General features: G+C 55.7%; 5 protein-coding genes across 5 annotated transcripts; 2 read left to right on the top strand and 3 right to left on the bottom strand.

Annotated features, from left to right (window-relative positions):
* Positions 1–34: 34 nt before the first annotated feature.
* Positions 35–612, top strand: CH63R_09372 (uncharacterized protein; the record flags this gene model as incomplete). Its single annotated transcript, XM_018304346.1, has 2 exons — positions 35–153; positions 213–612. 2 exons carry the CDS (start codon positions 35–37, stop codon positions 610–612), a joined length of 519 nt encoding a protein of 172 aa, XP_018156369.1.
* A 2,310-nt stretch (positions 613–2,922) lies between these two features.
* CH63R_09371 (Phosphatidylserine decarboxylase) lies at positions 2,923–6,589 on the bottom strand (the record flags this gene model as incomplete). Its single annotated transcript, XM_018304345.1, has 5 exons — positions 2,923–3,132; positions 3,189–3,940; positions 3,997–6,199; positions 6,258–6,302; positions 6,425–6,589. The coding sequence occupies 5 exons, from the start codon at positions 6,587–6,589 to the stop codon at positions 2,923–2,925; spliced, it is 3,375 nt and encodes a 1,124-aa protein (XP_018156368.1).
* Positions 6,590–14,225: 7,636 nt separating this feature from the next.
* On the bottom strand, positions 14,226–18,196 carry CH63R_09370 (Cell wall biogenesis protein Mhp1; the record flags this gene model as incomplete). The annotated part of the gene is made up of 4 exons (XM_018304344.1): positions 14,226–15,618; positions 15,669–17,631; positions 17,707–17,793; positions 18,139–18,196. The coding sequence occupies 4 exons, from the start codon at positions 18,194–18,196 to the stop codon at positions 14,226–14,228; spliced, it is 3,501 nt and encodes a 1,166-aa protein (XP_018156367.1).
* A 3,312-nt stretch (positions 18,197–21,508) lies between these two features.
* On the bottom strand, positions 21,509–22,720 carry CH63R_09369 (ribosomal L18p/L5e family protein; the record flags this gene model as incomplete). The annotated part of the gene is made up of 3 exons (XM_018304343.1): positions 21,509–22,370; positions 22,461–22,498; positions 22,718–22,720. The coding sequence occupies 3 exons, from the start codon at positions 22,718–22,720 to the stop codon at positions 21,509–21,511; spliced, it is 903 nt and encodes a 300-aa protein (XP_018156366.1).
* A 509-nt stretch (positions 22,721–23,229) lies between these two features.
* CH63R_09368 (Haloacid dehalogenase-like hydrolase) lies at positions 23,230–24,225 on the top strand (the record flags this gene model as incomplete). The annotated part of the gene is made up of 2 exons (XM_018304342.1): positions 23,230–23,283; positions 23,419–24,225. The coding sequence occupies 2 exons, from the start codon at positions 23,230–23,232 to the stop codon at positions 24,223–24,225; spliced, it is 861 nt and encodes a 286-aa protein (XP_018156365.1).
* Positions 24,226–24,227: the final 2 nt, after the last annotated feature.

Below are 24,227 nucleotides of genomic sequence, written 5' to 3'. Positions count from 1 at the left end.
AGCTCTGCTGGCGGTCCTTAGACCACCAAACCTCATGAGCTTCTGCCACGGGTGCGTGGAACTATCGGACGACTACCCTCGTCGACGTCGCAACTCGCACGCACACATACCATTCGGACCTGGCAAGACCACAGAAATCTGGGTCGTCGGGAAGTTGGCATAACACCCGTTTACACGCATTTCACGAATTCACGGACCGGACGGCGTCAAAGACTTAAAAATCTCTCGATTTGCGAAGCTCGACTTGCATGCGACCTGCCACCCCTGCAGCAGATGACCATGCAGCGCATTAGCAACGGCGGGGATTTCCCTTTTTTTCTTTCTTTTTCTTATCTCCTTTCTTACCTTTCCTTCTCGGATGTCAATAGCTACGGGGAGTTTACGGCGCACAACGGAACAACCACATCGTATTGCCTTCATTTCAGAGATCCCGCATTAGGTTCAGACTGGCGGCCAAGGAGAGGATTCGAGAACTGGCTATCACGCCATCAGGGTCGGGCATCGCACCAGTCCCACTTTTTCTTGCCTTCTCACCATCGGCAGCGGGGGTCCCTCCATCAATTGTATCATCGGCGGGGGGAGGGGCAGCCGGGTGTTTCTTTCTTTCGGTAGGATATGGCATGACAAGAGGGGGCAAATGGTTCGAGGGGCCAGGCGAAAAAAGACTCAAGACATGCATGCATGCAGTCTCTTGATTGCTTCCCAACTGCGCACACACGCCTCTGCTGTCCCGGTTACCCCGGGCCTGTGTTCCTCCTTAGCAGAGCCTCTCTTTACAGGCTTCGCCACGTATTCATTAGATACCCTCAAACAAACTGCTCCCACAACTTGTACGCGTCGACCTCGTGACCTGACCTTATCAATCAGTGATCGGCATAGTTAGCCCCCCCTTTCCCCACTGCGTACATTATTATCACGTACCATCAGCAACGACGATGCAGCTACATATTGAACACAAAAAAACCCCCCCCCAAAAAACCTTGGACGAGGTGCTCAACATCTCCACAACCGATGGACACGCAAACAGGAACATGTTTCAGGAACCGTGGATTTACACTACCTACTCCTGTATCAGGAAATACCACCCTCCCCGTCCAAACAACGACCTCAAGCTCCACCATGACGCAAGATCGTCGGTCGGGTCTTGAGGAAAGGACTCGAGGGGGGGCCGGCGGTAAGGGGAAGGGAAAGGGGGAAAGGGGATAGGGGAAGTGGGCCGGCGGCGAGGGATCCCCGGCCCGTCACCGTCACCGTCCACTTTCACCAGCCACACACACCCGGCATCATACGCCGTCGCCGCCGCAGCTACCGTGCGGCTACCGTCACCGGTGGACCCCACACGTACGCCGTGGGCCGAGTGGTAAGGTTAGTGCCAATGTCCGGCACGGAAAGCGCGAGGGGTGCGGAGGGTTGTTCCCAGCAACGCGCGGTGCCTTCATTTCGACCCGATCTCTGATGTACCTACACTGCCAGTGTAGTCGTAAGGCCGTAGACCGCCCACACTCACTCTCCCTCCCCGACCGACCGGATCTTGCGGGAAACGTGCTGCCGACCTACCTTTATTCGGGGGAAGGAAGGATGGGGGAGAGAGGGAGATGAGGAAGACATGTTTGGTCCCATGAAATGTGGTTGGAACATCCGCCCCCCCCCCCCCCCCCCCCCAATAACAACAGGGGCCTCACTCAATCTGGGAGAAACCGATTCTTGACGGAGAGACTTCGTCAGACGAATGGTGGTCGCAAATCCTGCTGCTCAACCCGCCCGCGTCCTCCTCCACCTGCACCACCTTCCCCGCCCGCACCCCCTTTCCTTTCCTTTCCTTTCCACTTCACCCTCATCTCACCCGCCCACCGCCCAACCCAGCATCCCCACGCCGGCAAACGGCAAACAGCTTCACTATAGAAAACACAACCGGGCATACTCCCTGAACCATCGGTCTTTCGTGACCGCGACAGAAGAATCAATTAAACCCCCTGCCCGCTCTTTTTTTCTTTCTTTTTTTTTTCTTCTTCACCCCAACTCGCTTCAGTTGCTAATTATAGCAGACCCTCCCTTTCTCGCCCACCCATCGACCCCCCTTTCCAACTGTGTAGAACCCCATGCGTGCTATACAAATCTTTAACCCCCCCCCCAAACCTCTTTTGACTCGTACCTGTTCCTGATGCCTAGAAAAGTAGTGCAAGAAACAGATGCCATCGTGTTCGTGCTCGCAGTTCTGAATCATATCTACATCGTCGCCCTTGCAATGAATGGCCTCGCCATCGTAAACGTGGCAATCCCTGTGCTTCAGAGCCGACATGTCGCCATCGGATTCTCTTACCTAACCAGCCGTGAGGAGAGGAACAAGCCCGCGCGCGCGCAAAGAGCTTCGCTGTAGAAATTCCTTCCCCTTTCGACCAGGGCGCACCAGTTGATTGGACGGCATACATCACATCTCGCATCGCGGAGTCCAGACACTCTATACTCTGTCACCAGAAAACTGACATGTTGCTGCCATTCATTCAAAGGGAGTGACCGTATTGCCGGTCCTCCCGCCCCACTAAGCAAGGCTCTCCCCATACCCTGTTCCTCCCTCTACCGTTTTCTGTACTTCCTTTACATGTTGCCTCTTGTATGCTCCGGCGATGCAGGCACTCGCATCCCGTTCCTTTTGTGCTTGCTATGCTGCTGTCGCATCTGTTGACTTCCATGTGCCTGTTGAGAGCCATCATCGTTGTGTCGTCGATAAAAAGAGAAGAAAACCCTTCGCGGCTAATGCATAGGGTGGGAAACCACTGAAACACACACTCCCCCAAACACCGTTTTTGTTGTCTACCTGCAAACCATCCTTCTATCCCGTCTTCAAAGTGTGCGCGGACCTGGAACGGTACTGAGGTGCGCATGGCGCCGTAAACGCTCACGCGCCACGTCAAGGTGCCGGCTCTACATGGCCGATGCGGCGTGCGTGCCGAGGTCTGCGCTGGTATTGGGGGTCTCCTCGCCGCTTGACGATTCCTCTCCGCCGATGCTGCCGCCGATACGGCGCTTGGCGTCCTTTTTCTCGGCGTCTGTCACGTCCTTCGCGTCTTTGCGCATGTCGGGGGCCCATTGTGGCAGGTCGGGTGCGTGTCCAACAGACATACCGGCACGAACCTACTCAAGTTAGCGATGGGGGGAAATTTCGGCCTGGGCGTTTTCTCAAAACTTACCAGAGTCTCAAGAGCTCCGTTTGAGTTGTCGACCAAGTCGTCGTCGAACCTCATCTTGCCCGGCTCGAACAACAGCACAATAGTGCTGCCACCGAACTTGAAGTACCCAAGCTCGTCGGCACGGCTGACCTGGGCGCCTTCCTGAGCAGTGATGACCGTGCTGCCGACCATCATGGCGCCGACACATATGACCATGACACGACCGTGCACGGGGCTGTCGATGGGGCAGATTACTCTGACGTTCTCGCCATAGACGTCGAGCGCCGAACGGATGGCCATGGGATTGACCGTGTAATATTCTCCCGCGATCGTCTTCGGCTTGTCCATAATGCCGTCGACGGGAATGTGGAAGCGGTGGTAGTCTTGCGGCGCCAGGCGGAAAATGCCGAGAGCTCCATTCTCAAAGCGCTTCACATCGTCAGGGTAAGCGTCCCCGAGCAGGCGCTTGACAGAGAACTCGCGACCCTTGATCCAGACCTTGGTCGCCTGGCTGACGCTGTTGAAGACAACGCTGCGGCAGTCGGCCGGCGAGACGACAACGTCGGGGCGGTCGGGGGCAGAGCATGGTCGTGCCTCGGGCTTCAGAGCTCGGTAGAAGAACTCGTTGAAGTTTTTGAACTCCTCCATTGGCAAGAGCACCTCGGACATGTCGAGGCGATGGAACTCGATGAACTTGGGAATCTCTGCCTTGGATGCCGGGTCGTCGAACTTCTTACCCTGCTTGATGCTCATGCTCTTGAGCATCTTACGGACTGCAAGTGCATGTCAGTCACCCACGTCAGCTACAAGAGAGCGGTGCGGCACTTACTCCTCTTGGTTTCCATATTGCTCGACTTCAGTCCCTTGTACAGAAGACGGATGCCGAGTCTCACGTAGACGCTCATTTTCTCCTCGTTGATCTGACCAGTGATTCGGTCCTGGACTAGGATGTTGGCCGAGTTGGCACCAAGCTTGTATCCGCCGTACGAGATCTTGGTGATGACCTTGGAGTACCACTTTCGCTGAGCCTGGCTGGCGGTGACGAAACCACCCATGACGAGGTTGTTGACTTGTCGCCAGTCCTGGCTCGCACACGTGGCAATATGGGTGATGATATCGGTGTCCTTGCGCTTGTTCAAACGCGGTTGGTGACAAATGGGGCATTCCCTGATCTCAACCACATGCTCCTCACCGGAGCGGTCCTCTGCCAGGTCATCCCGGTCGAGCAAGTCACCCTCTTCCCCGGGTGTGCTGAGCTCCGGTACGTTGAGAGTGCCGTCGGAAGAGCTCGACGCCTCTGTTGACAGACCACTCGGCCCATTGCCGTTGCCCTGGCCAGAGAGCAAGTGCTTCACCTTGTCGGCGTCCGGCAACATGTTCTTCATCTTCTCTCCGACGGTAAGCTGTGGCCGGCTCTTGGCCTCCAACTGGTCCTCTAGGCAAATTACGGCCTCGTCGAACGTCAGATCTGACATGTCCTCACCCTGCACCCTATGAGGGAACCGCTGGAAGAAGCTGTCAATGGTCGACTCATGCAGCGTTGATCCCAAGGTATCCAGCATTGTGGTCAGTTCAATCTTGCTGATGCGGCCACTCTCGTCAGTGTCGTACTGCTTGAGCATAGATCTCCAAAACTGCTGGCGAAGAGCCGGGTAAGGCACGTATTTGGCGCGGATGTAAAGCACCGGGTTGTGTTTGTCCTCCCACTTTTTGGCGTCTTTCATTTTCAAGGCCACGCTGTAGTCGTTGAAGTCCGTATCTTCAGCTTCCAATTCGGCAGTCTGGGCGCCAGCTCCGGCCAGAGCTTGCTCCGGAGACAAGAATTCGGGGTTCAGGGTCGAGCCCTGGACGGCAGGCGTCGAAGTCATCGTCCCACTCGGCGATGCCGTCGTTGTAGAAGCGCTGCTGGCGTTCTTGGACAAGCCGGGGCGAATCTTGGTCAGACTCTGAGAAGAAGATGTGCGGGACATAGCAAGCTTCTTGAAACGGCGCTGCTGCGGCTGCACGTATTCGTGAGGTTCGGGAACGTCGTACAGACCAGTTTCGGGGTTCGCCTTAGGGGCCTTCTCAATGAGCTCCCTGATGGGCAGGGTGCAGTCGGCAATGAAGTCGTTGCCAGAGTATTTGTCATGATCCATTACGGTAAAGGAGAACGAGTACGTTTGCTCGTGTCCCTGGACCTGGAAGATCATCTTCTCGTTGAAGATGGGGTTCAGGTTGTGCCGCACTCGTTTCGTTCGGTACGTCTTCTTGCCGAGGGACGCCACGACAAAGGGGTCCATGTCGAACGTCGTTCGGGTTGAGTTGGGTTCGGGAGGCAGGTCTGTGATGTTTAAGACCTCGAGATAAATGATGCCCACAACATCGCTTCCACTGTTATTGAATTCGTATGTCTGATCTCTCTTCTTCTTCTTCAGCCCCTTGATTCTCAGACGGCGTCTGCGCTTCTCGGCGACTTCGGGCTTGCTGGGATCTTCGTCTTCAGGGGTATCGTCCTCGATGTCGAGATCCTCATCGTCTTCCTCGTCCTGATCGGCTTCGGTCTGGTTGCGCGACAACGGAGGCGAGGGGGTGGCTCCGCTGCGCACCCTCAAGTTCTGAACTGGCTGAATGAGAGGTGTCATGGTAGGCGTTATTTGTCTCGAGCCTGCGGGGAGCTGGCTGACGAGGGCATAGAACTTCTCGAAGACTTGCTCGCGCGTGGCGGCCGTGTTGGACTGATCGAAGAGTGTGAATTGCAGCATGACCTCGCCAGATACGACGCTCGTCTTCTTGCCAGGTCTCTTGCTCCTCAAGGGGTACCATTTCGGACTCTGCTCGGTCTGCTCGTCGGCAAAAATCTCCTCGAGAGCGAGGTCGAACTCGCCGAGGTAATCCTTGCCAAAGCGGTCCTTGTCCCAGCATATCACATCGAGGAGAAGGCATTGGGTTGTGTTGACGGGGAGTTCTTCGATGACGTTCCATTCGGGATTCAGAGTCTTTGGCACCTCGTGGGTGGTGACCTTGGCGTCGCCGAGGGTCAAAACAAGGTACTGAAGGCGCTCACGTTAGATAATCGATGCGAAACAGGGGATTATTGGATTGCCGTACCGGGTCGGAGGTGCCACTTCTGTCTTTGGCGGCAAGGTTTCGAGCCTGGAATGCACTCAACCGTCAGCAATCGCACGCTGGGCAACAAGAGAGCGTGCCATGGACTGGCGCGCGTGGAAGCGGGCGTTGCGTAGTTTAGCTGGGAGGGAAGGGTAAATGTGGCATACCTTCATAATGACGACCTTCAAGGTCAAACCATTGTCCTTGGGGCTCAGGTCTCCCATCTTGCTGTTTGTGCTGCTGCCGGTGCTGTTGTTTCTTGTCGGACTGCTGCTGCGGCTGTTGCGGAGGGAAGAGCTCGACTTAAGTCGTCCAGGGATGATGCGGACCATGGTGGACGGTGGGTCGGGGAGTGGCCCCTGAAAAGAGTTGCGGCAAGCCAAGAAGAGGGTTTGGGACGTAGCAACCGACGTGTGGAACGGAGATTACGGGCTAGACACCAAGCTGACGGACAGGCCGACCAGAATGGGGGGCGGAGTGACGTATCAATTGAGATGCGGAGCGCTGGGAGGGGGAGGATGGATCCCTTTGGTAGGTAGCGTCAGGTAGGTACGGATAGGTAGGTAGGTTGCGGAACCTTAGATATGAGTCTCCAGCGGATATCCAATTGTCATGGTCCGCCTAGCAATGCTCGGTACGACTTGCTTGGCCGGCCTTGGGGTCGGGTCACGCTTCAAGGCGACCTTCTCCTCGCACACCTCGGTTCGTTGGGCAAATAGTGGTGTTGCTGTTCGCTGAAGCGAGCTGCCCTGTCGTTGGCGGCGGTGCCCCTGGGCGTCGTGATGGTGGTGGATGTGGTGGTGGTGGAGTGCGGCAAGGAAACAGGCGCGCGCGCTCCAGGCTGCAGGACACGACAGGGTCTCGCCAGGTAGCGCTCACTCGTTGGTTTGCTGGATGCTGATCCGCGTTTCTGAGCGATTGTGACACTTCTATTCCGTCTGCTCGATTTGGCCTTGCTTGCCAACTTGCGATGAGAACTTAGAGGTCGAAGAGGAGCGGAGGAGAAAGCTGTGTGGTTGTATGTACGCAACCCCGGATGATTTGGACGCTGTCTGACAGAAGCACTCGTAACAATAGCTGTCGGATATCGTTGGGGTGGCCCAAGATGGCGTGGTCGAGCAGGGTCCTCGCTTGTTGCGTCGACTCGCGATCGATAGGAGACGGACGAATTCGGGGGGGCCCGTGAGGTCGGACCTTGTATGAGTACGAAACCGTCAACGACGCTGAGAGGTCGATATGTCAATACCGGGCTTCCAAGTTATCGTGCAGGAAGAGATTCAAGTTAGAAAACAGGAGAGGAGAGAAATGGGAAACGGGAAGCAGGCGAAGACGGGGAGGGATGAGGCGGTGGGAGAGACGAAGCCCCTTGGAACCGATTGTCTAAATGATAATCAAAAGAGGCCCAGGGTCGAGAATGGGAGGTGATGTGAAAAATGTACGGATTAATTATGTGGCTTCTGGTGCACATCAGCTTGGCGCCACCGCCAGGTGCAAGCTGGCACGAAGGAGCAAACTAGGGAGGGTCAGGCCGAGCAGGTAGGAAGGCAGAGGGAGCCTGAGAGGTAGGGACGTCGGCCAAGACACTCCTATGAGCAGAGCAGATCGACGAAAAGGACACGACGAAGAAGAAAAGGAGCACAGAGCGAGTGACGGAGGCGGCAGGTCGGTCGTGTTGTTGGTGATGAGCCCCGATGCAGATGCAGGTGCAGCAGGTAGATGATGGATCAGATGGGCAACGTAGGAGCAGCAGCACAATGGATACGTCGGACAGGAAAAGAAGTGGCAGGTACCTCGGTTTGGAATGTTAAAGACGCGGCATTCGGTGTTCTCGTTTCTAATGTTCTCCGCGTGAAGCAAATCCGTCTGGAGAAATAATTCGGGTCGAAAGGGGTGTACTGTGGTGTAGTAATACCTGTTGACTTGGTGTGGGTTTGGTGGTCCGGCAAGGTACCGACCGTCCAGTTTCGTCGTACGGATTTGTCCCGGCAAATTCGTCCTAAATACAACCGGTGGCCGTTGACTACGGTTCCTGGGTAGGTATCCAAGGCCTGCCGGTGCGCGGGTGCTTCGGCTCGTCGCTGCCCCCTTAGCCAAAGAGATGAAATGGCGGCCACTGTTTGGGGAATGGTGCGGTGGGCTCCCTCGAATTGTTTGGCCTGGTGTGTGAAGCGAAGAAGAAGCCGGACAGGGAACAGAGGTGGAGGTGGAGTTAGGCTGATGTGAAGCTGAGGCGAAGTGAAGATGAAGCTCGAACCGAAGCATGAAACGGCCAGAAGCAGAGAACAGTGGCGTGTGAGTTCAACTCGAGAGAGCTGCTGATAGCATCCACGCGAGAGAGGGAGACTTAAGAGCGCGCTCCCAACGCTTCCGCATTCCATACCGCCTTCTTCTGTTTCAGTACTGTTCGGTTTTACTCGCTCCCTTTTCTCTTGGTTCTTCTTGTTTCCCACACCGTGTCTCTACCATATGCGATCTCTCCCAATCGAGCAGCGGTTTGGCATTGGCATGGCATTAGCATTGTCATAGCCGATGGGAGATAGTGCCCGGGATGTATGTTGTACAGAGCACACGACTAGACCCATCCATGTATCTCTCCACGTCCAGAAGGCGGACAGGTACTCCATTCGATCAAGCCCCTGAATTTGTGGAACAGCACATGCCTTTCTGCGTCGTCCATCTCCACGGATCAGGTAGCGACGACTACGGGTACTGCGCGTCGTGCTACTTCCTTTCCTCCTCGACCTCGACCGACACTTGTGCCTTGTACAACGCCAAACTGCTCGGCCCCCACGTTGCAGGAGGGCACGAATACTTTGCACGGCCGGCTCAACAACGTCGGGTAAGTAAGGTAGGGAGAGAAGGCGCAAGCGGGTTTTGTTTTGTTTTGTTTATTTGCTTTTGTTGTGCATTTTGCTTCTCAGCTGCATTGACATTGACTCCTTCCACCGCCTCTTTTCCACAACTCTCTGTCTCTCGTCTTCCATCATTCCTCTGCCGGGTATCTATATACTTAGATAGGTAGGCAGTTGCTCGTCATTCGAGGCCCTCAGTCGTGCGTCGGCTCTGTATGCCACCACACACGCACATCTCTTTTCACTGACTACTCACCACTCACCTATCCTGCCTCGGACTTGGAGAACATTCCGTCGTGACATGCATGGGTACCTTGGCTCCCGTCCCTTGCCATCACTGCGCATCTTATTTGTTCCATCCTATCAGACCGTTTCCATATTCTTCACTCTTTTATCTGTCTTCTTCTTCCAGCCCGACCCGCAACACCATCCCTCTCCTGAGCCCTGTCGTTCTCGCGCTCGTTCCCATACCCAGTCTCTCAGCTGCTTCCATGTTGGTGGTACTGTATGGCTAGCCTTTCCCGTCTCCTCGACATTATATCGCGCATCACGAAGGACCTCCTTAGTCGAGTTAGTCGGCCCGGCTCAGCCAGTCCTCATAGGACAACAATCTATACAGCCGCAGGACAAATCCTTTGATCCAAACCCAGCTTCTCACCATAGGTAGTCCATGGTGCCAAATATTCTGCGTTAGTACGGACCGTCCTGCTCTCTGCTAGACGTTGCGATCCACATGTCCTCAACTGGCACCGACACCCAGACAGGCCCACGCCAATGCCCCTCCCAACCCCCAACCCATGCATGCCTGTCTCAATCTCCTTCCCCTCAATATCTGAGCTGGAGGTACTTTTGGGATTGTGGACAAGCCCGTCGGTATCCAGTTCGTTCATCTAGTGCACGCCAAAGACCCGGCATCGCCGCTCTCTGCCTTACTTACAGAGTAGAACGAGATGGATATCCCAGGTATTGGGTTCGACACACCACGTATCCACCACCATTTCCTCACTCTCCCCCCCCCCCCCCCCCTCTCCATGAATCCAGCCGGCTGCAACTGCATCTGCAGCGCCGCACAACAAAGTGTGGTCCACAAAATGCTACAGGCGATTTCCCCATCCTCCCTGCCGCGTTTCCGTCCTCTTCTGGCTTCTGCCCTGTCCGTACCACTGAAGGCGACAGGGGGGCCGGGCTCGAGTCGGCAGACGTGGGAGGGCATAGGCATTGGCACGAGGGGCAGACTGGCGGCTCTGATAGCCATCTCCCTTCTTTACCCGTGGTCCTGGATGCAATGCATCGGAGGCTCTCTCCGCCAAGGCCTTGTCCTGCACAAGGAGCTGCTCCCAAGCCTGCGTCCAAGAGTCTTGGTCGATCTCTGTCCAGGCAAAGACAGCGAAGGGCCGAGGGAAGCGGCTCGTGCCATCTGAACCTCAGCTTAGCCCAGGGCGCAAGGTTTGTCGGGGACGGATGAACCGCCAACCGCCCCCTCCCCCCCCCCCATCTTGGCGGGCGGGCCTCGTCATCAGCATCATAATCAGCATCATTACACCCTCCATCCTTGCCCGGCTCTGGTTTACACCCGCCATTCGAGGTGCAGCAGCCACAACAGGAACAAGCTCGTATGCACAAGAACTGGCTTTCCCAATTCCGTCTTGAGACCTTTTGCGATACTCTACTCTGTATTTCGCAAGGTTTGCCCGGGCGCGTTGCCACCACTTGCTGGAGCTTTGCCGTCTGCTGGTGGTTCAAGGTTGACGACCACTCCAGCAAACCGAGATACCTAATCAAGAGCCTTCCACTGGCACACCACCTAGGCACAGGACACTTTGTACAGAGTTCGGATACATCCCGGGTATCTTTGGGCAACCCAGCAGTCTGAGGGAGCTAAAAATTGCACCGCGCTAGACCTTGGATGGCAAACGAGGCGGGGCACGGGCCGTCGTTGACGCCCCCCGCGATCCAAGCTTCGCATCGCCAGCTTCCACCTAATATTACCTCCTTGGTGTCCGTATGCACTGACAATATCCATACTGTAATGTGCATACCAACCAATTATACTACGATTTACCGTTGTTCAGTCCAACCCAACCCAGCCGACGCTGATGACTACGTCGACTCAATCAATGAGCGACTGCCAAACGAAACGAGACAGGCCAACAGCTATGATCGCCAGCCCATACTACCGACGATCGTCTGTTTCTGTAATGCCATTTGCCCCCAGCCGGTCCTTCAGTCGTCAGTATGACCTCTACCGCGACCCTTGATTTGTCCAATTTGCCCTTGGCCAACAACCCGGGCAACAAAAGCCGCTCGATGATTACGTATCCACTCACTTCCTCGGCTCCAGATCCAAAGCAATCAAGCCAAGCGTTTCTCGAGGCCTCCGGCAAAGAAAAGAAACAGACGACACACATCGCGCCCCATTCCGCCCGTCTCCAAGACTCTCGGCCATGCCGTCCAACGTAACAGCCCATCAGCCCACCCGCCCACTGTCATCTAGGGCCCTCGGTGCTGACATTTAAGTCCGCGCCCCGGACATGACGCAGGTCCACCACGTTGCCACGACTTTTGCTATGCTACGTTTGCCCTCGAGAGTCTTGTCATTCAGCGATGGCAGGGCCAAGCCTCAAGCTTCGGCCGCCACCTTGGAAGCTACTGGTTGCTCCCGAGCGCCCCGACACACACTACGTTGGACTTGGGTTTACTCCAACATGGTGCATGCTATGGAGCATCCATCCACTCATTGGCATCCCATCTCATCCGAAGCATACTGGCGTTGCTGCCATGCACTTACTGTGCATCGACACGGGATCAGTGATCCAATCTCCTTCTAGCCATGTCTAAAGTCTCTCCTTCTGTTTTCGTAACTGACAAGACGCAGATGAGATCGTGTTCAGGCTGCCTTGGTCATTTGTTGCGACTTGGAGGCGTTACGTCTCGGCATCCGTTCGAGTGAGTCCGCACGGCAACTTTGGACCGATCATGACGTGTTGAACATCAATTTTCAAGGCTGCGTGCGGTTTCTCGGCACGAACGAGTCACGTCTCTTTTAGTGAAAGAGGCGGTCTTTACCATGGACGTCGTCGATATATGTAGCACAGACCCTCGAACTCCTACGGCGACTTTTTCATGAGACCGCCTTCATGTTCGGCTAGCCGGGAGGGCTCCTTGTCATGCCAAACATTCACGGCCCACCGATTTGGCTAATGATGGCTTTGGGTACTGAGGACCCGCGTCGTCCGTACTACCAGTCCCTAGGCTTCAGTTGTCCTTGGCGTCGGTGAGATGAAGTCTTCATTCATCCGAGTTATGACGCAAGATGACCGTCAATACGTCGTTATTCGTATTCCGCTGGATCGTCGGCATCGGATGGAAAGAACATACATGTAGGACAGCAAATGCCATAACCCTATGTAAGATCTGGGGAGACTGGGGGTGGTTACCCCTTATTGCGGGGCACGTTGCGGCCTCCAACTCATGAATATCATTTTACCTCCCTTCCTTGTAAAACGCTGCAGAAGTTGGCCAGAAGGGTCGGAGAGACATACCCTATTTTTATTTTTAACTGTTCCAGTTACACACTGGTTCATGTTACACGTCCATCGACCACCATCGTGAACTGCGAGGAAGGGCTCGGTCTGTCGTCGTCAATTTTACCTGCTTTTTGGTTTTCGAGATTGCCCTCGGTCAACATCTTCGCCTCGCACCTTCACACCTCTCTTTGAGGAACGCCGCACACTTCCTCGGACGACCACAGCTTCACCTCGTTACCCCAGACAAACTGACGCCTACTCGGCCCCCGCCATCCAAACTCATATCTATGTCTTCGCAAACTGCTCGGGGCCCGTCGGAGACATCCCACTGCAGACATTGCCTTGTGAGAGACACCGCACTGGATGTCAGGGGCGTGGGGATCATGCTACGTCGGTGTTCCCGACGATGTTCCCTTCCTCCCTCTCTCTCCCCTCCCGAGACCTGAACTGAACATGCTGCACTTGAGGGCTTTGCTGACCACAACATTAAGGGTGGAACCAGTAGCAAGGAGACGTAGGTAGCCTCCGAGACAGTAAGATGGCAACCCCTCCCCCCAAGGTCAGAATCTTTCGGCCAGGTGGCACCCGTCCCCGCCTTCGATGCCAGACTCACCGCCACCGCGTTGCCGAGGAAACTGCACATGCGCGCACATGTAACGTGGGTTCGATCATCAACTCGGGCAGATTGTTGACGGGAGATGTGATGGAATAAGGACGAAAGTCCTCCCCCCCCCCCCCCCGTCCTCACAGGCAGAGGCCGGTGGACGAGTTCCCGGAGCCTCTCATGTAGTATGTGGATTCTCATACAAGATCATTTCACAGCTCTCACCCCGGGACTTCCATTGGCGGCCTCTACCAAGACGGCCGATGACGTGTCGACCAACAGCAGCTTCTCTCAAGAATGGAAGCTCAGGGAAGTGGAATACTTAGAGTCCGAGGTGGTCCTGTCATGGGCACAACCTACCGTAGCCAGAAAATCCATCTCCTTTTGCACGGAGGCTAAGACTTACCGGACTGCCGTGGCCACTATGAAACCTAGTCTCCAACGTCAGTTGTAAGTCTCGGTCAAGCTCTCCATTCATTGATTGCTGTCTTGAGGTTCTGAGACGAAGCCTCAGAACCCAGAACATTGCAATACCAAGCAACGAGAACGCTTCGGCACGTCTAACCCGGCGGCCTCCTCGCCCCAGGGGGGGCGAGAACATGGGGATCATTGCTGTAAGCTAGTGTTATACAGTAATACAGGAAATACCAGTAGCGACTGTATTCCGTCTCGGAACCATCCATTCCGATCCTCCTCCTCATCCTCTTCTGTGACTTTTCTGCTGCGGTCTCCATCAATTAGACCTGCCCTACGCTCTCATCGGAAGTAATGACCATGGTCGAATCTGGGTGTCCCAGAATATCCCCCGAAGCACAAAGAGTATAATGAAATAGATATAAACGATGGGCTCCTTTCTCGCGACGCCTGTGCTTGCTTCCTGCCGTTTGAAAGATTCCCGGTCCAACATTTTCTGTTGAGCAGATTACGTATACAAAAAAACGGTTGTTGTACCGCCGACTTGTTTAAGTTGGACGGAGTGCCACTCTCAATCCTCAATGGCATCCTCATCGGCTGCCTTGACAACGTTGGCCATGCCGGCCTTGACGTTGCCTCTGGCCTTCTCCTGACTTTCGACGAATCGGTCCCAGTGGCTGGGATCGAGCGCACGGAGTCCTTCGCGAATTTGATCCCGGTCCTCGTTAAAGACGCGCATGATGCCCTTCTCCTCAACCTTTTGGATCAATTCAGGGTCATCGATCTCTTCGATCATCTGGTGGAGCATGGCCGTGTGCTTCGGGTCAAGGCCAACCTCAAGCACGCCACTAAGTAGCCCGTAGTATTCGGGCTTAATAATGCCAGAGCGGATCTTGTGACCAGCCCTGTGTATTCTACCCTCCTCCTCGGCGAGGGCCTTGGACGTATGAGACAACGTGGAGTTGGTGCGCGGCAGACCAGGACGGACCGAAAAGGCAGTCTCATCTTCGGGATCGGACGGGATACTGTGGTGATCAGGATCTTCTGTTGATGACAACGATGTTCCGAGCTGATCGCTCTGGCTAGGAAGGGTAGTTTCGGATGCTTCGTCGGTAGACACACGAGTGTCGGGGAACTCATCCTCGAAGCGCTTGATGATGTTGGCAAGGGTGGCATCAAGGAACATCAACTTGCGCAGGTTGTGCTCATCCTCCTCAGGATTGACTCTGGCCTTGGACAATGCAGGCTGCAACCGCAGGCGAATCTTGCGCGCACTAGCGAGCAGGTGCTTCGACATGTCCTTGGCCTTTCCTGGAGGGAGCTTCGGCTTCGGGCCGGCAGGCACCGAGACACCATCTTCGAAGTCTCTGATAAACTCGCCCGATTGCCTTCTTGATTCGTCGCCTCTGTTCTTGAGACAACAGGTGAGAGCCTTGACAACGCCTGTGCCACCGATAACATAGTCGTCATCCGGAGCGGATTCGTTGTCCGAGTCGTCGTGGAGGACGTCGTGGCCGACAAGATGGGCGAGCACATCGGGGTAAGGTGGGATGGGACCACCTGGCAATGAGTCCTGAGACTCCGCCAGGACTGTCGAAATAACCGAGCTGATGTCGCCGATTGGGAAGCGTTCCATGTTCCTCAAACAGTAAGCCACCACTTGCTTGGCCAGAGCCTTGACAATCTCCCCCGAGTTGTCGCTGGGGACATCAATGTCGACACACACAATTGTCTTGGAAACACGCGTGGCAGCCAGGAAAGAGGCGTATAAGGCGCAAGCCTCTTCCTGGGCTTCCTCTGTCTTGGCATCTGCAAGCTTGACGAGCTCTGGGTTCTCAAGGAAGCTAATGTGTGCAAGCATCTTCGCTTCGGGAAGAATCTCAGCCAGTGCAATCGCTTGCTCTGAGGTCATGGCCACATCGGCCAGATGAACACGCCGCAAGCCTTCCAGCTTTGGCAAATACCTAGAGATTGTTAGCTTGGGATATCCACACAAAAGACCAGTGCTACTAACTTGCGCAGAAGACCAATCGCGCTGGGATCCGACTTGCACAGATCCTGGTTATGAGAAAGGTCAATGAAGCGGAAGTCTTTAAGTTGCGCAAGTGCAGGGAAGATCTTGCAGAGGGAGCCTGGCTTCAAGTTGCACTCAGCCAGACTGAGTGCCCACAGAGAATCCTTTGCTGAGATTGCATTGGCAATGATATCGGTATGATCCCGAATATCATTGCCACCCAGGTCGAGGCCTTCGCATCCACTCTGTGAAAGATATCTTGCAACATGCTGGAGACCCTGTTCGTCAATGTTGTTATGGGCGAGACCCAGTCGTTTGATGCCACACTGAACAATGCCGTCGATGATTACGCCGAGGTCATCCGAGGTCAGGTTGGTTTCGCCAAGATTGAGTAATTCCAGCGCTGGGCCACCCAGTCGTTCGCCTATGGCCTTGGAGAACAACGTCGCGCTGGGGTTTTGAGGTCGCTCTTCGTTAGAAGAATGTCGCAACAAGTGATGAGTGTGTCCGCTTTGTGCCGGCTGGGATGGGCGAGGGAATGGAACGGTGGAAACGTCGAGAAATTTGAGCGTGCGGCAGAGGTAGGTGAAGAGACAAATGTGCCTCCAGCCTTCAGGTCCGAGCTTGTTGTTTTTGAGAACGAGGCGTTCGACAAACCCTCCTTGAATAGTAAGACCGTCAGGTTGAGTGCTTTTCCTCCTTTTGGACTCGGGTTTCTTGGCAGCCAGAAGACCGGCGAGTATCACCCTCAAACCCTCATCTGTGAGACCGCAGTTCTCCAGGATAACCTCTTTAACGGGGACGACGGCCAGATAATCGCCTAGCGTCACCAGGTCCGCCAACTGCATCCAGTACCCCGTCAAATCCAGTTTCTGCACCATGCCGATGTCGGAGGAGCAGTTGGTCGGGCTGCTCAGCTGCTCGGTGATCTTTTTTAGGATGGGCGTTTCTCTCAGCTGGCAACAACGACGGTATATCCTCACTGGGTTTGTGGTAGGAGATGCTGTTGTCTTTGGTGTCGCGGCCGGAGTGCCTTCGCTGGAAGAGTCGCTGTCGTCCATGTGGATTTCCATGGGGATCGTACCGTTGGCCTCGGCCTGTTTCCTCTTCTTCTCCTTCCTAGCTTTCCTCTCCTCTTCGCTCTTCTTCTTCTTCTCCTTCTTCTTGGTGTCCTTGTCCTTGTCGGTGGAAGCATTTGCGTCTTTCACGTCATCGTCCTTCTTTGACTTGCCCGAGTCCACCCCTTCCCCTTCCCCTTCCCCTTCGGGCTCTCTTGGCACGGGCTCTCCGGTTGTATGGATGACACCATCGCGCTCCTTTTGTTCTTCGAGACACTTGGGGTTCTTAAGGGCCTCGCCCTCCCCTTTCTCCGTCATTCTCCTTGTTTTCGACTTCTCGAGCGGCTTCTTGACAGCCATGTCTGTGTCAACATATTTGGGCATCGGCGCAATCTCGACGTCGACGCTAAATGCGACCCTCCGCAGCTTCGCTTGGTGCAAGTCCGAGATCTGACACCGTTCGCGGTTGCGGTCGACGTTCAGAATCTTTCTTTCTACCAGACCATGGGTTCCTCTCGTGCCTTGGCCTAAGACTCCGCCCGACGTAGACAACCGGCGAAAGACCCCGAGAAAGCCGGCCTGGCCGCGCCCGGGAGGCGCCGGTGTGTATGGCTGATCACCGTCGTTTTTGGCAGCGTGAGGGAGTACAGCGTTTTTGGCAGGAGTCACCTTCGGAGGGACCGGACCTGGATCTTTTGGGGGCGTGCCCTGGGGTTGCTGGTTTGCCTGGGCGTTGTTGCCGTTGGGCGAAGAAGAGAACTTTGATGAGATGTTGGAAAACCACGAGTTGCGACGCGATGGCGGAGTGCCGTTTGGGCCGGGCTTCTCGTTGGAAGCACTTCTTCCTAGTGGAGGTCGTGACACGGGTATTGGTTTCGTTCCTTCTGTGGTGGCCTTCCCGGGGACTGTTGCGCCATTAGCGCTGCCGTTTGCGTTGCCGTTTGCGTTGCCATTGCCATTGCCATTGCCAACAGGCAGACCAGTGGTCGGAGAGGCAGGAGGCGCCGATGACTCCCTCGGGGCAGAGGTCGAGGATCGTCGTGTGGGAATTGCTTTCGGCGGCCTGTCTGTGTTGCGCATTTTGAATTAGTAAGTGGGGAAAGGCCTAGATGATGAGATAGAGACAACATAGGCGAAAAGGAGGGAAGGAGGAAGCAAGAGGGAGGGAAATGACGGGTTCTTGGATATATCCACAAGCAAAAAGGCCCAGGGATCCGGTCGGCAGTGGCAAGCGCTCGTAGGGCGATTTGCCAGTTGCTTGCTTATCTGGGCCGACTTGGCTTGGGATGCGGGTGCAGGTCGGCGGTAGGCTAGAGCAGACGTGACTGGCGACTGGGCGACTGGGGGCGCGGGATGGGTACAGCCAACTAACTGCCCTGGAAAATGAGGTCAGATGGGACGTTTTTGCGTACCTTTGGGTGAGCCGCCGTGGGTCATCCAGCTAACATCTACTCCATGAACTTGCTCCATAATGAATGTCGCAAAGCTACCGAAAAGGAGTAGAAACACACAGAGACCAAAAGCAACGGGCCGCGACGGGCCAAGAGAGACCGGTCGTCAAAAAAGTGACCTTGACAAGTGAGGAGGAGTAAAGGCGAGCGATAAAGAAGCTGCTTGGCGGAGGAGGAAGAGGTGGTGGAGGAGGTGGTGGTTGGTGGTTGGCCTTTTTTGGCGCAAAAGAAGGGAATGGAAATGTTGCGCGCCTAGGCCCGACAGAAGAAGGGCGCCTTTTTGGTTTGCTTTGATTTCTAAAAAGGACGGCGCGCGGGAGGTGGAGGTGTACTTTGTTATTGCATCGCCCCGGTCTTCTCTGCCTCTTTGCCTTGGGACACCACCTTGATTCCGTTCGGGGCGTCGACCGGACTGCGGACAAGTAGCGGGCAGCTTGCTTATTCGATCCGTTGGTCAGATATCAGGTGTGGGAGGGGAGAAGGGAGGAGGAGGAGGAGGAGGAGGAGCAGTTGGGGGTGGTGGCAGGTGGCAGGTGGTAGGTTGTAGGGACCGAGTAGAGATGAGGATGGAAATACTCTGTACCTCAGGTCTGGCCCGGATGGGCGAGGGGAAGGAAGGGCAGGAGGTATTCGTAGAGATGGCGACAGAGACCGCGGCGTCCGTACCTTGCTGTAAGGAGAGGCCGGACGTGGCAGCTCTGGCGGGGTTCATTAACCTTTTTAGAGGGGAGACATCTCATCATTGGCAGGAGATGAGCGACGCCATGGCCCGAATTGGACACAGAGAAGGAGCCGGTCTTGGCTGAAGGTTGAACCTTTGGGAACAGTAAAATCAGCGAGAGGGTCGCCGATGCCCATGCTCTGTCATCAATTCTGCTAGAGTTACGTACTATAGGTCGGTATATTTGAATTGCCAAGGGTATGGATTGGGGCCTTTCTCCTCTCCACTGTCGGTCAATTACACGATGGACAGAGCATAACCCAGAGAATAAGAGAGAATGGACGCCCAACAACATCCGATTCACTGGGACCTTGACTTTACGCACTAGTCCAGCTATCCTGGGCCGAAGGGAAGTCCCGTGTGAGTGTCGACTGCCATCAGACGGACGGACATTTCGTGTCGCTTTACTCCCCGGTATCCTACACAGTACCTATTGCCGGATGCAACAACATTGGCCACTTTTTTTCCGTCGTCCTCACTCACGTCTTCCATATTTATTCCAAACTTCCACACCAACTACGGAGGACGCGAACGAGCAACAGGCTTCCATCTCAGAGTCGCGGTATCCGAAGCCCCCTGGCCTCGGCCCGCACATTGAGACGAGGGCCGGTGCGCTGAGAAAGCAACCTCTCGCCAACGCTCTCACACATGTCCGTGCCGCCTCACCACATCACCACACGCAGCAGAACCTGACACTCGCCCGGCGCAATGATCGAAGCACCGGCATTGCGGTGGTAGTCGAGACTGTTACAAGTACCGATGTACAAGTGGCCGTCAACAGGTGGCCGGTGGATTGCTTCGGCTCTTCTCTGATTGGATGACACTGCTATTAGCCCCCACTCTCTGGCGGGGATCAACAACGTCAGGAAAAGAAGGGAGCGGAGACGAGGCATTCTCTCTCTGTCATCAGTCTCCCCTATGCTACCACTAGACTCGCCCTCATCAGTTCCCCTTCTCCGGTCCTGCATTCTGCAACATTCCACTAGGACCGCACACTACTGCACGGCCACAGGAAGCCTTGGGCTGGAGCCGGAATGGGGCCCTCGTGAATAATCGCGCGGCTTTCCAACAATAAATCGACCGTGCAGGCCTTTCACATCCAAGTAACAACAGGACTGGAGATCACACAAAGTCCACGCTTACCTGTTGCAGCCGCAGTTGTAGAAGCTACCCGTCTCTGCTGACGGCGCCCGCGCCCCTGGCAACTCAGGGTCCAGCTCCTTTCTACGTTTGCATCAACCAGAGAACCAGAAGCGACGTCTGGTCCCAGTAGCACAAACGCATACACTCGACGCCCAACATGGACTCAGGCTTGACCAACTGACCAACTGACCGCCCTCCCTGGCCATCGTGAGATCACGGGGTCTTCGTTCCATTCAGGCTGGAACTGTCGTTGGGAGTTCCCCTCCCTCTCCCTCCCCTGCTCAGTATTCAGCGGTGACAGAGACCGCCTCGAGGCGAGTCATCCGCTCACTTACTCCCGAACCCTGCAGCATAACCGGCAGAACGAGGGGGCGGGACTCTCTTTTCTTGTTCTGTAATAGTGTGCCCATGCTATGCTTCGGAGCGTGGTGAGAAAATCGCCATCGGGGACCCTCCACCCCTTGCCAACTGTGTATGCCCTCTTCTGCCCATCCCGAAATTCCCGCGCGCGACGACTTGACGAATTGCGACGCTAGACTCGGGGGCTTCGTCGAAAAAAGGCCTTTGGACCGCACTGAGATTCCTGCAACTCGAGGTAGAGGAGTAGAGTACCCTCCGTTTTACCTATGTCGCCATCGAAGGCTTTCGGACGCTTTGTGGGACCAGCCCTCCAGAACTCCTCTGTTGTGCAGTAGCAGCGGTTCCGGCCAAGGGCGAAAGGAAGACAGCGATGTGATGAAAAAAATATCTCGGATTCAACCACATCTCTCTCGCGGGGGACACCATCGTCAGATGCATGAGGCTATTGTTGCGTTTCCCCCTTGCGCCATCCCGATACCCTCCACGCCTGACGGAGCCACAACGGACACCGTCTCTTGGTTTTCTCGTGAGGGATCGGCGGGCTTCCCAAAATCGAAGGGGGCCTGGCGTCACCTCCCCTCATTGGTGCTTCCCTGTGGGGGTCTCGTGCCCTCCTTTTTCGCATCACCACACATTCTGCATGGCTGCATCACTCACTGCCACGGCGTAATAACTGCTGCGATTAGCACGCAATCAAGCCATTTTTCTTTTTGTTTGGTTGAGGGTAACCCCCGCTAGCTTTTGGTTCCGACTTGGTGGCACAGCGAACGGTAGCGCCGTCACGCCCAATCGACGCGGCCACGGGTGGCGCTTGCTGATGTTGGTCGTGGCTGCTGCCCAAGTCACTTCTCATATCCGCATTGTCATCCTCATCAGCTTGTCTTTACTTTATGTGTTCAACAACGTTTGACGTCTGGCATTTGGGATATCTCATTGAATTGTTAAAGAGGTTCCTTTTCCCGTTGACCATCATAATCCCCGTCCGGATTTTTGTTTGCCTGATAACTCCCGAGAAGACTGCGAAAAAGTCATGCCAAAACGTCAAATGCCAGCCCAAGTGCCAAAAACCGCCCCATTAAACCGCTTCACTACATACAGGAAACAAGTTTACTCAGCGCGGAGCTCGGCAATGCGCTCCTTGACGCGCTGCTCCTTCTGCTCCTTGGTGAGGCGCTGGGTCTTGTACTTCTTGGACTCGGCCTTCCACTCCTCCTTGGACTTGGTGTTGGAGCGCTCAGGCTTCTTCCAGGGGTCCTCACGGATGGCGGCGTGGGCCTCGGAGTAGAGCTCCTCAAGGCCGTCAGCCTCGACGTCGTCGTCGATGTACTGCTGGAACTGGGACTTGTAGCGCTCCTCGTCGTCGTCGGCGAGGGTCTCCATGTACTCAGCGACGTGCTGGCCGAAGATGTAGTTCTTGAGGGTCTCGGCGTCGAGCTCCTTGGTCTCGATGTCGTAACCGGGGAAGCGCTTCTCGGAGTGGGGGACGAGAATGCCACCGTCGGAGGCACCCTTCATGGCGCCGAAGACACGGGCACCGGTGGAGGTGCGGTGCAGACCAACGTCGAGGTTGGCCTTGAAGGGGCGGCGCTCGCCATCGTCGGTCTCGGCGGCCTCGGTGAGGGTGTACTCACCATCGGCCTCCTCGACACCAGTGAAGGTCTTGTCGAGGCCGAGCTTGGAGAGGGTGCGGCGGGCGATCAGGAGACCGGTAGCGTAGGCGGCAGCCCAGTTGGTCAGGCCGTGGGTGATGCCGTAGGCGGGCAGCTCGTGGGAGTAGGCGGCGGCGAAGACCTTGTCACCGGTGATCTCGGAGGTGACAATTTGCATGATGATATCCCGGTTGGTGAAGCGGACCACAAGACGGTACTTGGGGGCACCGTACTTGTTCTTGGCCTGGGTGATCAGGCGCTTGCGAGCATAGTAGTCGGTCTTGCCGGAGCGTCTACGCTTGTACTTGGTCTGGAAGCGACTGCGAAGGGGTTAGCGAGGACCGTTCCCTCGATGTTCGTGAGGTAATCGGAGGTTGGGGGAGAACTGATATTCGGGGAAGGAAACTAACCTGTAGTACGCGCTGTTCTTCACCAACTTGTGGAAGGCCTGTCACGATTGAAATTCCCGAGTCAGCAATTTGCGCTTCAGATTTGGCCCAACGATCCGAAGCATCTTGCTTTGACTCCTACGCCCAAGAGACATTTCTGCCTGCTACTGGGGGCCAAGTGCCATTGCTGGCATTGGAAGTTTTTTGTGGCGCAATGTTTTGTCGCGTTCGGCCATTGACGGCTGTTGGGACAGTTGACGGTGATCTCTTCAACTTACCATCTTGACGGTTGTAGCTGGCGGGCGGTTGGCTCAGCAAATTTGTCGGTTGGATGTCGAAGGGGTTGTCAAAGAGAAAAAAATACCAAACTGCGACACTCGTGATAATATTCCTGTGGGGGGAGGCAGCCCTAGAAAGTGGAGACACGCCCTCCGTCCCGCGCAATCTGTCACTCCAGAGAGGTCGGTGACGAGTCACGTGGGTCAATGTAGTTTGGCTGGGGACGAGCTTGAGAAAACAGCTTACTCATCAAGGACTGACGCCCCGTTCAGGTTTGGGCCGAGGTCCATGGTCTGATTCGCGGTGGGGTGGGTGGTGGCGGGCGTCCTTCCCCAGGTTTCGGCTCCCCGACCACCGCAGTGTCTCCGCATCCGACGGCGACGTGGTTGAGTTGTGGTGTCCTACAAGTACCCGACTAGGTAGATAATGCAGGTCTTTCGTTCTGACCATGCAGTCGTTGGAAGAATCGGATAATTTTCTAATTGATCATGTTCTGGAAGCTGTCGACGACATGACCGACTCCAAGCAGCCCAAGGTGCTTCTGTTCGACATCGGCGGGGTGTGTGTAAGTGACTCTCTCCCTTTTAACTTTCACAGCTTGCTGTCTACTTTCGCTTTTCACCTTCCGCTCTCGGTCCCGGTCATGAGCTGCAAACACACATACCATGCCGGGGTACCGATCGTTCTCTGACTTTCCAAGGTCGTCTCACCCTTCCAATCCATCCTCGACTACGAGCTCAGCCTCGGCATCCCTCCAGGATGGATCAACTACTCCATATCCAAGACTAGTCCCACTGGCTTCTGGCACCGCCTTGAGACGGGATCGATCCCCATGGACAAGGCCTTCTTCGAGGGCTTCAACGCGGATCTACACGACCAGGGGCGGTGGGAGGCCTTCTACGCCGCCCAGCGCGTCAAGAACCCGTCCCTGCCCGAGCAGATCCCTCCACTCCCCGCCATCGATGGAGAGTACCTCTTTAACACCATGATGACCAACTCGATCCCCCCGGACCCGTGGATGTTTCCCGCTCTGAGGAAACTCAAGGACAGCGGCAAGTACATCCTCGCGGCGCTGAGCAACACCGTCATCTTCCCTGAGGGCCACAGGCTGTGGAGGAAGGACTTCACGGACGACCCCGTGCGCAGCCTGTTTGACGTCTTCATCTCGTCGGCGCACGTCGGGCTGCGGAAGCCGGATCCGAGCATGTACCAGCTCGCTCTCAAGATGCTAAACGAGTACGCCGCCAAGAACGCACGCTCCGAAAGGGGCCAGGCGTTGGGCTGGGCCGATGGCATCAAAGCGGGCGATATTGTGTTCCTGGACGACATTGGCGAGAACCTGAAGGAGGCGAGGAAGCAAGGTTTCGGGACGATCAAGGTCCATCTAGGGCGGACCTACGAGGCCGTCGAGGAACTGGAGAAGATCACGGGGCTGGCCCTAGAGGGTGACCACCCTAAGATCCCCGTGAAGCCTAACTTGAAGGGCAGCGGTAAGGCGAAGCTATAGGT

This window comes from Colletotrichum higginsianum, chromosome 6 (assembly GCF_001672515.1).
Source record: "Colletotrichum higginsianum IMI 349063 chromosome 6, whole genome shotgun sequence".
In the NCBI taxonomy this organism is placed as follows: domain Eukaryota; kingdom Fungi; phylum Ascomycota; class Sordariomycetes; order Glomerellales; family Glomerellaceae; genus Colletotrichum; species Colletotrichum higginsianum.
This window is presented reverse-complemented; position numbering and strand designations above follow the sequence as displayed.